We start from the raw sequence: 13,416 nt of genomic DNA, 5'->3' as shown, positions 1-13,416 counted from the left end.
TGTTGGAGTATTAAAGCAACACTATGTAAGTTTTACCGTTTCGTCTCACTTTTAATTATTCATTTAAAAAAAAAAACACCTAGATTTGATGTTATTTGTCACTTGCCATGTATTTTTATCTTCTGTCTTCTTTTGCTCAACTGTTGTTTTTAATGTGCTTTATAAATAAACATGAGTTAATGTGTGATAGATGGATAGATAATTAACCTTTGGAACACAGACTTTAGGCTGCTTTTTTCCATTAAACATATAGTAAATACAGAGGCCATAAGAATGTGCAATATGGATTGCCATATCTTTTTTCAGAAGTTCTCAAAATTTGGAAATATATGACATTTGGAAATGTCACAGTTCAAGGTTCGCTTGGCCTCGTTTTTATGAACAAAAATAAAAAGACAAAACGGTCAATTTTGTGACTTCTGCACAATTATTGCTACTTTACATCACTACTAAACGTTAGATATGAAAGGAATCGTAACTTTGACTCAACAGCGCGCATTTTGTAAAGCCTACATATGTGACCTGTAAACACACGCCCCCAGGATGTCCATATAAGGGCTTGTGTGTTATTCCCATGGCAATTTACCAAGGGTGCACTTGAGCACTAAGGGTTAAATAAATACATTAAAATAATATATAACAGAACATTAAAAGGATTAAAGGAACACTTAAATGACACTGATGATAAAATGTATAATTCTTTGACCACAAAAACAAAGCTGGATTCAAAATCCCACCGAAAAATGAAAAATGATTATTAAGTGTTTGCTTTTGAGCAGTGGACTAATCTGAATTAAATAAAAATATACATAAACACTAATAGTGTCTACAGATTCAGAATCAGACTCTCGAGTGAGTGGCATATGATATAATGTGCCAAGTATGATCATATGACTATTAAACTCATCATTCGTTTTGAGAATGAATGGTTCTAATAGAATAGTATTAAAAAAATTAATTAAATTAAATTAGAGCAATCCAAGTGTGTTTTTGCCCCTTTGTGTTGCGTTCACTGCCATGTGGAAACTTCCCGACGCTGTAAATACTCTGTAGAGCTCAGACTGAGGCTCTCTCTCTGGCTCCCATCTCTGTCCTCCCCTGTTGCTATGGAGACAGGGCCGGGCCAGGTGGAGCCACTGGCTGGCGTCTTGTCGGTCACGTGGGTGGTTGGGTCTGTGCTCTGTGGATGAGAAAAGTACTGTTTCCAAACACACGTGCACGCGCACACATTAGCAGCAAGTTCACGGAAACGCACCACCCCAGTCGTGAGTGATTTCTCCTCCGCGTACACGGCACTGAAGCCCCGGCAGCACCCGCAGCCCCGGCGGCCTGTTCCTCTCACCTGGACGGCGCTGACGAGGCGGGGAGAGGCAGAGTGTGTCGCCGCCGACTGGACTCTCTTTTCTGGACATTGTCAGTCATAATGTCACGTGCGGACGCCTCCTTCTCCTCCTTCTGCTCCTCGCGCTCCTCGCTGTGACGCTGTGTTTTGTTCACACGCTGTGCCCGCGCGCGCTTTGTGTTTGTTAAAAGTGTTAAAAGTCAGTTTAATTATTGAATATTTCCTGTGGTTTGAGCGGAAGCCGCGTCCTGTAGCATGGAAACAGCAGCAGCAGCGGCGGCGGCGGCGGGCTCGAGCAGATAACAGGAATTCAAAGAAACCTCCTTCACACACACACACACACACCTGGTTCTGCTGTGAATGTTTGACTCGCGTGCTCGTGGACGGTTCACGCACCTGAGGGACCTGGAGGACGGGGCGACGGTGTGTGTTGTGATGCTTCTTCTTCTTCCACATTTCTTACCTGCTCTCAGTTTTGGTTCCTCCAGCAACTCGCGTGCTCTCCCGCCGCAATGGCTCGCTTCGAAGACGAACTGTCCAGCCGTTATGGAGGCGGCGGTCCCGCGGGCCCGGCGCGAGGGGCCAGCCGGCAGCCGGGGCCTCCGGGGGGCCAGAGGATGTACAAGCAGACCATGGCCCAGAGAGCCCGGACCATGGCCATTTACAACCCCATCCCCGTCAAACAGAACTTCCTCACCGTCAACCGCTCTCTGTTCATCTTCAGCGAGGACAACGTCATACGGAAATATGCCAAAAAGATCACCGAATGGCCATATCCTTCCCCGCACCGTGTACCGGCACGTCAGCACACCAAACCCGGGTCAGAAATGTGTCCATTTAAGGCTCTGAGTGAACATGCGTTAACTATGCAGTAACTTTAGTGAATATTGCAATGATGATGTGATATTGAGTTCAATTATCACACAAGTTTATATATTATATATATGGTTATTATAAAAAAAAAAACTTGGGCTTTATTCTAATCCAACAAAAGAACTCACAGATAGGAACTGTTATCAATAGTAATTATATCTGATATGACGAGATATCGTGACTGCTTTGGCCGTTAACTGAAACCGATATATAAACTTATTCACACCGATATTTTGCAGATATCATCGCCAAAATATTTAAGGAAACCAGGACGATGAAAAATCACAACTATATTATATTATATTGTAGTATATTATATTATATTATTTCTAATTGCTATTTTGTTTGGAAAACAACTGTTTAGCTGCTAACATAGACCCACACAGTGAGAACAAACACATGTTATTATTATTTTCCAAAATTGTACATGAACGTAAACGTATTCTAAATCCAACTGCAATATTATCCCGTCGTTTCTCTGCCCACAGGTATTTGGGGTATGAGGGTGTTGCACTTAGTTAAGTGTGCTAGGCCACAAAAAGCTTAAGAAAGTGATCAAAACAAAACAAAAACAAAGATCTTGGACAAACAATACTAGCATGAGTCTTAGTCTTAGCAATATGTAAAGTCTGCATATATATATGTGTGTATATATACACATTCCACTAGGGATTTGACAATACAAACACATGGCGATTTAAAAAACTAAACAAACAAAAAAAACTTTACAATAAGTTAATTGCAGTAAATGTTTCCTTTTTCTGATTTGAAAATATGGTCTAGCTCACCAACATACAGTCCTAGTGATTTGAGATTCTGCATCTTTCAGTTTTTCATTGTAGTTTGAGACATTTTCTTTGGTAATATAAGTCGGGTTTTTTTGCAGCATAAGTAACACGTTTTTACAGCGCCACAGTACTTAGTTCCAGTTTATGACAACAATGACTTTTTTTGTAGTGTACGTAGCATGTTTTTGTAACTTTGTACATTACAATGTACCATTTTTAACAATACTTTTTGATAACGCCTGCAATGTTTTCATTATATTTTTATGCACTTTTCCCAAAAGCTTGCAAACCAAATCAAGGCAGTTTACGAATTAATGATCTGATCCATCAGAATGTGAAAGAGATATACAGTGTTTTAAAATGATGTTCAATAGTATTGCAATAGCAATTATTATGTCAGGATACTTTCACATCCTGGAATTGTCCAATTTAGGGCTGCAACTGACAATTATTTTCAGAATCGATTTTCACCGATTGATCTTTTTGTCAGAAATGTCAGAAAATGTTGGCGAGTATTTCTCAAACCGCAAAACGATGATGTTGTCAAACGCCTCGTTTTCTCCACAAACCAAGAATTATTACATTTTGAATGATTTCTTTGTTACATAATGCAAAGAAAACTAATATTCACTTTAAGAGGCTGAACAATCAGAGAACATTCATTCATTTTAATGATTAAAAAAACAAAAACCTGATTTATCAATTATAAAATGAGGTAACGATTACTTTAGGAATTGGTTAATCGTTGCAGTTCTAGTCCAATGCCTGCATCGAACTTGATCTTATATGTATGTCGGCTGCCGATGTTGACAAGCACGGTAACCTTAAAGAGCCCCACAGGAAACTGAGCTTTAATGGATGTGTAATAGATCCAGAGGTAGTAGCTTGAAGGCTGGGTGTTTTTGGACTCGTGTTTCGTCTCCCGTTTGACAAAGAATTAGATTTCGAGACGTTATAATCCAGAGACATGGGCTGATGCAGCCTGGTTAGAGAAGCCATCATGCCCTGTGCTGTTTTTGTACGCTCGACTCATAGACTGCAGAAACGCATCTGTGTGAGGATTCACAGCAGTGGTGCTGTCCGTGGTGCTGAACTCTCAGTGAGCAGCAGGCTTGGGTGTGACACCAAACAAACAAGCCACACCAGTACAATGCAGCAGGATGCATTTGTTGGTGTTTTTTCTCTCAATGGATTAAGTTTTTTTCATGTCAGTGCAGTTGGCTTTTGTGCGTCTGCTGTGGATTTAGAAGCCAGTGGCCAAATAGCTCAAGTGTTATCGGTGTTGCAATTAATTCACATTAAGTTGTGTAATCGCCTCCTTGCTTAACTCTCTAGGTGATTACTCCCGTTGCTGAACAAGCATTTATTATACTTTGATGTCACGCTGCATTACTGAGCTGCGTATTCTAAAGCAGAGCAATCACGGCAACACTACAGGATGATCTATTGTGGCTCTGAGCAGCTGGAGTCCACAGGGCTGGCCCTCCTCCCAGCAGAGCTGGAGCCGGCCAGACTCCGAGGGGATGTAGGAGCGAGAGGAGAGAGAGGCTTAATAATCTGTACAATTCTGTGTATAATTTCCTTAAAGTACTCGTATACTCTTCTCTCAGTCCTGGTCACTGCTGAATGTGGATTCACAGGAAAGAAGAAAACATGATTATTGTGTTTTACCAAGAAAAATGTGTCTGACATTCATACATGTTTTGATGGTGGAGAGCCCAGAGGAAACACATGTTAGACATGTCCGAACATGCAAACTCAACCAGGTCCAGCACCGGGATTCGAACCCAGCAACTTCTTGCTGTGCAAAACAAAGTAGTCTGATATATTGCCTTTTATATACAATATACTCTTCATCTTTGGTATTTATAAAACAAATCTCTCTGGTCCAATGACGACCCAATTTGTGTCTTTGCATAAGTGATGAAATTTACCAGGGTCTTTGAATGCATCTCGTTCGCTGCTCCTTATCAGCGAACCCTGCATTACTTTCACTAGCTGTCATGCACTGGAGTTAAGAATATTAGAATTAGAGCTGCAATTAAATAATCTGTTGAATATTTTGTTGAGTAATCGAGTAATCGTTTGGTCCATTAAATGTCAGTAAGCGTTAAAAAATGTTGATCAGTGTTTGTCAAACCAGGAAATAAATAATAAATAATTCACTTTTGATGATTTCTTTGTTTTATGGAGCAAAGAAATTAAGAAAATATTCACATTTAAGAAGCTGAAACAATCACAAACCTTGTTTTAATCATGAAAAAAAGCTTCAAACCGAGGAATCAATTATCAAAATGGTATTAGATTAAAAAGTTTGCTCGAAATGTCCGTCCCTGGTTAATACTATACACTTTGACTTTGGATCCTAATGCAAAGTGAACCCAGTGTCCTGTATTGGAAAGAGTTCAAGCTGTTAACACTTACCACGGTGTATTAATCTTGTTTTTATGCCGAGTCAGCGGCTCATGTTTCAAGAAATAAGCATTCTGCTAACTGGAACGTTTAGTGACCACCAGTCGATGCAGCTGTGACCTGTGTGCATTAAGAGCACCGTTGTCAATAGATGAACCGTGTCAAAAAAAAACAGAACCCGTACGTACACAAAAAAAACACAAAAATTTGTCCATATTTTGGTTGTCATGTCAGGAGTGTTTTTTCATCACCTGGATTCTTGCACGCACACGTCAACGATCAGTCCGTGAATAGTTTCTGCTCTGTTTGCAAATGTTGTGTCTTGTGAGTTCCTTAACGTTATCACTCCATTTGAGTACATGATCCTGGCCACCATCATAGCAAACTGCATTGTGCTGGCTTTGGAGCAACACCTACCGGAGTCTGACAAGACTCCCATGTCAGAGCGCTTGGTGAGTAGACTTTATTTATTTTTTTAAATCTATTTCCTCGTGCAGTGTTTCCCAGCCCTGGGCCTGGGGAACACGTGCAGTGATGTTTTACATTTGTGCCGTTTTGTCTCCGTAAGAGAACAGCTGATACACGGTCTGTCTGTGTTCTGGTTCCATGTGGGTTAAATGGAGAGGAAGTGAGCAGCGGCGTTGTAGGTTAAGCAGCACCCTGCAGAGCTGTGTTTGATCCCCACTGTGTATCAGTATGTCCAGTTACCCCTCCTGCCCAAGCCCCTTGTGAGGTTTTCCCATGAAACCAATGGCACTTTTCCATTCTACAGTTCTAGCACGACATGGCTCGACTTTTTCTGCTTTTCCATCAGAGATAATATCTGGTTGCTGGTGCTTTTTTTTGGTACCTGCTCTGATGAGGATCCAAGCGAGCTGAGCCGGTACTAAAAATGTGATGAGTCATGAGTTCAATGCCCAACTGTAGATTAAGTTAAAAAGGCTTAATATCCTGAAATCTCAATATACGGAGTACTGAACGACTCTGTGAGCAAATCTTTTTAATGAACTGACTCTAATGATTCAGTTACAGCAGAAACTAGTCTGTGTGTTTGTGTCGCGTATAAAACAACAGCACGAGGGCGTGATATGAAGTCACGGAGAACAACGCGTCTGAACCAGACTGAGTCGAGCCGAGCCGAGCTAATGCTAGGACTGCATAATGCGAAAAGCGTAGTTAGCTTGCGTTTTCAACTAAGGCATGAGCCGATACTTGATATTGGTCCGATACTGGTCAAAATGCGATATTATCCAAAAATCCGATGTATCCACAGACTGTAAAAATGTACGTTGACAGAATTGTGTCTTTGAAATAGATTGAAATGGCACAAATGAGTCGTTAACAGCTTTATAGTTGAAAATGACCGTTAATATCGGACTGATACCGGGCCTGTGATATCGGTATTGTAGTAGAATGTCATCGACCTCTTTAGATCTAATTTGTCCCTTCAGAGCTACTGTACAAACATGTTTGTATGTAATGTAACATTACACGATGCTAATCATGACATTTAAACACGTTTAAACTAAAATGTCTATTTTCACTCATAAGAAGCATAAGAAACAAAAATATCACGATGATTACTGTTTTAAATGTTAGCCTTTGTGGCCGTTGAGCACCGCTCTAAATCATGTTCAGTTAATGGTTACACTGAACACATGAAGAGAAGATTGGATTGGAAATGGAAAATGAAGCATGTCAGCTTGTTTTTGTTGGTTCTGCAGTGACTGGATGATTGATTTTATCCCAGGTTTATGGCCTACATTTGGTTGCGTTGGAATCTGTGGGTTTGACAAATCCTCCTCACCGTTTGCTCTTCTCTCTCTCGACAGGACCACACAGAGCCCTACTTTATTGGAATATTTTGTTTTGAGGCTGGTATCAAGATCATCGCCCAGGGCTTTGCCTTTCACAAAGACTCCTACCTACGTAATGGCTGGAATGTAATGGACTTTGTGGTGGTCCTAACAGGGTGAGTAGCGCTGGCCTAATGGCTTATACAGCTCCTAAGTGACAGAGCTGATGGGCAGCAACTATTAATGGCCTGTGTGTGTTATTTCTAATGATCAGTAGAGCAGAGCCTCTCCAGATGCCGACGTGTTTTCTTCCTGTCAGAGTTTTAAGGTGGTATTGTCCACAGCAGAGAACTGTGGACTGTGTTGTTTAAATACACTTTAAATGCAGGATTTTTACCCTCATTAAACAGCTTCGGAGTCATTGTGACGAGCGAGCAGCTGACAGTGAGGATAAAGTGCTGGATGTTTAAAAAGAACGTACTCGTAACGTGTCGGAGAAAAAGGTGAAAAAGCGACTTCCGCCTTAAACGCCCATCTCTTCTCCTCGGCCTTTGACACTATTTGAATCGTTGATGTTATTTTATTTTTATCTATTTATTATTCTGTGCAGAGCTTTGGTGATTGTTTTAAAGTGCCTTACAAATCAAGTTGGATTGGAAATCGATGCAGTGAAATCTCACGGCGACGCCAACTATCGAATTTGGTGCCATATATTTAAACCATTTGTGGATTAGCATAAAATTGATGTTTCAGTCCACTAGATGGTGCCAAGTGCTCACTCTCACAAGAGCTGTTGTGTGAGTATATCGCAGTATATGATTTTGTACTCCTGCTGTTACGATGAGTATTACGTGAGCACTTTCAAACTCACACTTTAAAGAAAGCCATTTGAGCCTAGAAGGACATCAGACCATCGGAAGTAAGTACCGCATGGTCCAGCAGAGGGCACTCTGAGTGCAGTATTTTCAACGCCCTGCTGGCAGCTGCGACATCAAAAGTATCCGGAAAGCGGCAAAGAAAAGTCGTATTTTTACTACGTTATTTGATTATTTACACCTGTGGCTGCTCTACTGTGTTTCCTACACGGCAAAATGGCTGTATTTTTCCAGGTGAAGATAAAATGGTCGTTGATAAATAGTGAACTCATTGATGAAGTACAACCGTGAAGAAGTGACACGCCTCTGTGATCTGTGTGAGCGGATAGAGGTGCCGGTGTAATGTTGACTCTCCGCGTTCCTCCGGCTCGTGCTTTACAAACGCTCAGTGAGCTGACGACAATGTTGCCGGACCAGTTCCTGTCGTTCCCTGATTGTCTGCAGAGTAAACACAGAGCGAGTCCCTCGGTACAGGATGGGAATAGTGCTGTTGTTGTGGGGGGAGGACGGGGGAGGATGGGGGAGGCGGTGGAGGTGGAGGATGCTGTTACGCTGCAGAAAGTCCCCGGGGCACTTGGCGGTTCCTCCGGGGAGCGCTGTGGCCTCACTTACATAATGACACAGAGATTTATTTGGCTCATCTGTGGGGGGTTTGTGTCAGGAACCTCGCTGCAGTAAACAGAGCCTCTGTTAATTCCCAAACCCCTCATCAGCGCTCCGGCCCCGCCCACTGGAAGCCTCCAGAAGCCACCGAGCCTCAATTACTGCTGGGTGAAACGACTGGGAAGCAGTGGAGATTATAATGCCATCCACCGGAATGAGTCTGGTTTTGGTGGAATGACGCAGAGATCTGTGTGTGTGTGTGTTTATTGTCTCTGATCCGAGTTTTCATATACGAGATATATGAGATATAATTATGTGGATAAAAGTTTCCTTTTCAGGTGTTTGTGCTTCTCAAAGGAAAGTGACAATACGCTGTAAAATAAAATGTATCATCTATATTGATATTGATGATCTTATAATAGGCTTATTACTTCATATCTGTCAACATTTGAACAGGATTTGGTATAATTATGCTTTCGTCATGAAATGTGACCATATTTATAGGCAATTCCATTGTTTCTAACACACATAAATATCCTTCATGTATCAATTATTATGTGGATATATTAACTATTTTGATAATCGATCAGTTTTTTGACAACTTTCTCCATTAAACCATTAAAAGTGAAGAATTTTGGTTTGTAGACAAAACATCATCATCAAAGCGAGTATTCAAACATGAACTAATAATTATGATTATATCATAATATGTTTTTACAGTGTATTGTCACTTTCATTTCAGAAGCATAAACATCTAAAAAAAAAGTGTCCAGAGAAACAACCCGTGTGCAGCATTGTATCTAAAATGATCTCAATTTTATTTAGAAACCATACCGCCCAGTCTGTATATAGAGAGTGGGCCATGCTGTCACACTGTAACTCTGTGCTCCTGCAGAGCAGATGCAGCTGAACTGACGCACCTCGACACGCGTGTGCACGCAAGCATGAGAACAAATCACTTTTCCATGATGACGCTCATTTCCTGCAGGATGTGCTGCGCAGAAGCTGATAGCGATGAGTCATTAGCGGCGAGTCGCTGGTGATCAAACATTAAGCTCGTCTGGAGAAGAAGGAAAGTTCAGTCCTGTGTCTCGTCCAAAGCGTCACCAAATACTCACTGTTCTGTATATTAACGATATAAATCTAATCAGCATTTCTGCAAGCCTGGCAGGTATGGTTTCTAATTAATATTTCATAAATGTGGATATAAAGCTGACAATACACTGTAAATACACTCAACTACTCTTTATGATCTGAATTATATGATCTTAAAAGACACATTCCTGGTTTATTTCTTTGGCTTCTTAATGTTAAATAAAAGATATTTATGTGTGTTCCAAACAAAATGAAATTGACTATAAATAGAGTCAAATTCTGCTATAACATGAATAATTAAGCTTAAAATGAAAGAAGTGTTATTAGGTGACTTTATTTAAAATATAATTGTGTTGATTTCATCACAGCCTTTAAAACCAGGAAAAATCATCACAGATAATTTATCATATCAACAGATGTAAAGATATAATATACGTTGTTTTCTTTGGTTTCTTTGGATCGTACATTTCCAGTACCTGCTGTGTCTCATGTTTTATTTTCCCTCGGTGTTTCCAAGAATGCCTTTTCAAAATTCCCCAGACATGGAGGTGAACTCCGCTGGGGATTTGGCTCTTATTTATAAGCAGTAAAGGGAAGAGTGACAGTCGTGGCGTAGTAACAGGGAGAGAGGAAGAAACAGTGCGCTGGTGTCACTGACTGCAGCTCCCTGTGGAAAAACACCGTGGATGTTTCACTCTGGGCCACAGTAACAGCAACAGCACAGCGTTGTTACCAGTGTGCCATATTCTGTTTAATGGGATTGTGATCGGGGGGGGGGGGGGGGGGAATCACAGCGTACCTCACGAGTGATGGGAAGAAATGTGCCGCGTCACTTTAATTATGAGAGATTCAGCAGCAGTCTGACATTCACACCTGCCGAGGCTGACCTGAGGTACCAGCCACACAAATATGACACGAGTGATGATTTATTAAGTAACGTCTCTCCGTCTCTTCTCTGTCCGATCAACGGTGTTTTTCCAAATTCCAGAAACCACCATGGGATACACGACCAAACCTAAGAATAGAAACCAAGTTGTAAGATTTTTAGAAACCCATCTACAACAATCTGTAATCTTGTGTAACTGGCACCAGCCCATTAACCCGGCGCACATCGCAGAGAGTATGCGTTTGCTCTCTGGATACGAGCTCCAGCCATTATTCATGAGCTGCTAATCACATCATGTGGTGAGCTGTGTAAACGGAAGAGCCTGGATTCAGGTCCCGTAGGCCAGCGCCGACCTCCTGCATGTTCCAGTAAGATGTTGGGAGTTGCTAATAAGAGCGTATATCTGCCTCGCTCTGCTCCCACCCAGATCAATAGTGTATTGAGCTGAGAACCACAGTGAATACATGGACTCCAGCACTCGTCTGCAGAGCGGGGCTGCATCACAGCAGCTGCTGTAGGCTCGGTCCTGCGTTACAACACTGCCACATGCAGCTCATAGGATAACACTGCTCACCTCACACAGAGGTTAACTTGTGTTTCTCTGCTTTTCTGTTCCATTTACGTCTGAATCTCACATTCCAGCTGAGAAGTCGGAAATGCGAACATATCTCAGGTTAATCCATCGTCTGCCATAGCAAGTCCGGTCATGGTTCTCAAACTGTGGTATGTGTACCGCCAGTGGTACACAAGCTTCCTCTGGCGGTACTTGGAGGAAAATCATTCATGGGTCTCTTGCAGGCTCAGAAGATAATCTGGGATTATTCACTGGAACCTGTCAGTTGTTAGTGGGAGTGAACTAGCTGGCTTAGCTCCTGAAGTTGCTAGCTGTTCTGTAGCCATGGTCAAATTGGAAAATCCATTTACTGGTCGCTTTTAGCGATGTTTACTATAATGATGATTATATTGCAGTCTAATCTGGCTAAAATAGTGGTTTCTGTTAGATTACATGAAGGCCTTTGGTCTACTTTGACCTGTATTTCAGTTTGTGGGATGTACATTTAGTTACAGCCACACATGACTTTAAAACTGCTCTGCATAGAGCTGCGGTCTACACTACCCACATTTGCTTTTCAGTTTTCAGCTGTGAACACTTGCTTTCGGTATCAGGAGATGATGTATGTTAAAAAACTGTCACCATCATTTTGACCTCATAACAAATCGTTGATCTTACTTTTCACTGAAACGGCATAGGAGAGCACAGTGTACATGAATTGTCAGCTGATATGTGTGTGTGTGTGAAATACTGATATCACAAATAGAAAACACTGTAGCAGTATGGATTTAAGGAAGGAAATGTTGGTGCATGTGCACAACGTGCAGAAGTCCCACTCCAGTCTGACTAAGCATATACATGCAGGAGTAATTGGACTATGAATCGCGTTATCCAGGTATGTTAGTCCGACTAAGACTAGCTCATTTTTAGGCTAACATGTTTACATGACATTAAGAAAAAACTAATTATTGTCTTTGTTGGACCAAAATCAGACTTTTAACATGCTTGTCAGTGCATGAGAGTATGAGTCAATGAGAATCTCCTGCCTTGGTGTTCCATTGAACACCAAGAGTGTGTGTGGTGCTGTGTCTTGACTGGATTGCTAGTCTGTAGTCTGTGTTTTTTCAGGATTTTCAACGTTTGTGGTTGTTTGGTAAAGTAAAGCATTACTGTGCCGCTTACATCGTCCCCCTGACCCAGTTTCCCTAACGACCCCCACTCACACCTTGACTCAGGTTAAAATAACAACCTAAAACTGGGTGGACCTGCAACGGTATTTTAGCTTAGTCATGTTTTGGGCTGCTAATCACTTTTTTTTGTTTGTTTCACAGTTGGTAATGGCACCGCAGCTCTCTCACACCGCAATCAACAGTCTTATCAAACATTCAGCTGCACAGGAGTCAGGCTGAAGTTTGACTGGAGGCAAATGAGGAGGTTGTGACACTTGAAAGCATTGACTTTTATTTAGAGCTGCAACTACCGATTATTTTCATAATCGATTAATCTGCCGATTATTTTCTCGTTTGGTCCATAAAATATCAGAAAACCTAAAAAAATGTTGATCGGTGTTTGTCAAACCTGGAAATGATGACGTTCTCAAATGTCTTGTTTTGTCCACAAACCAAAATGATTCACTTTGAATGATTTCTTTGTTCTCCAGAGCAAAGAAATGAAGAAAATAGTCACATTTAAGAAGCTTAAACTCTACGTTTATTTAAGATCCTATGAAATGTGTTTCAGATGTGTCATTAGCTCGTGTCATTAGCTGGTGCCAGACATTTCCTGGGTGAAACGGTGACATGCATGTATGTCACACCTGTGCTCCTCGCTGTCTAAACTAACATAGCTTTGTGGTTGAAAGGGTTTCACACCTGTGAGGAAAAAAGACGACGAAAAACACTGGTGTTTTCTACAGTGCAGCAGCAGCAGCCGCAGCAGCAGCAGCAGCAGCAGCAGCAGCAGCAGCAGCAGCAGCAGCAGCAGCAGCAGGTGCATTAGTGTCGCCAGTTTGTGTATTTGCTGTGTAAATTCCTTGTGATCAACACAAGGTTGTGGCTTTCCCTTCAGTAGTAGCATCAACACCTCCCTCCTCCTCAAAGCAACACCAGGGACTGTGCTAACTCTCTGTTGGTCCAACATGCTCTCAGTGCCAGTGGTATGTGATACTGCACAGTGCTGCAGAGCCTGAGAGGC

At 41.7% G+C, this 13,416-nt stretch overlaps 1 protein-coding gene across 1 annotated transcript in view; it reads left to right on the top strand.

The window, feature by feature from the left end:
• Positions 1–1,215: 1,215 nt before the first annotated feature.
• Positions 1,216–13,416, top strand: part of cacna1ba (calcium channel, voltage-dependent, N type, alpha 1B subunit, a) — an 83,405-nt gene continuing 71,204 nt past the window's right edge. Inside the window, exons 1-3 of the mRNA XM_058635343.1 lie at positions 1,216–2,114; positions 5,762–5,867; positions 7,248–7,387. Coding sequence (XP_058491326.1) covers positions 1,855–2,114; positions 5,762–5,867; positions 7,248–7,387 — 506 coding nt within the window. The 5' untranslated portion in view covers positions 1,216–1,854. The remainder of the gene's footprint in view (positions 2,115–5,761; positions 5,868–7,247; positions 7,388–13,416) is intronic.

This window comes from Solea solea, chromosome 8 (genome assembly GCF_958295425.1).
Source record: "Solea solea chromosome 8, fSolSol10.1, whole genome shotgun sequence".
Taxonomy (NCBI): domain Eukaryota; kingdom Metazoa; phylum Chordata; class Actinopteri; order Pleuronectiformes; family Soleidae; genus Solea; species Solea solea.
This window is presented reverse-complemented; position numbering and strand designations above follow the sequence as displayed.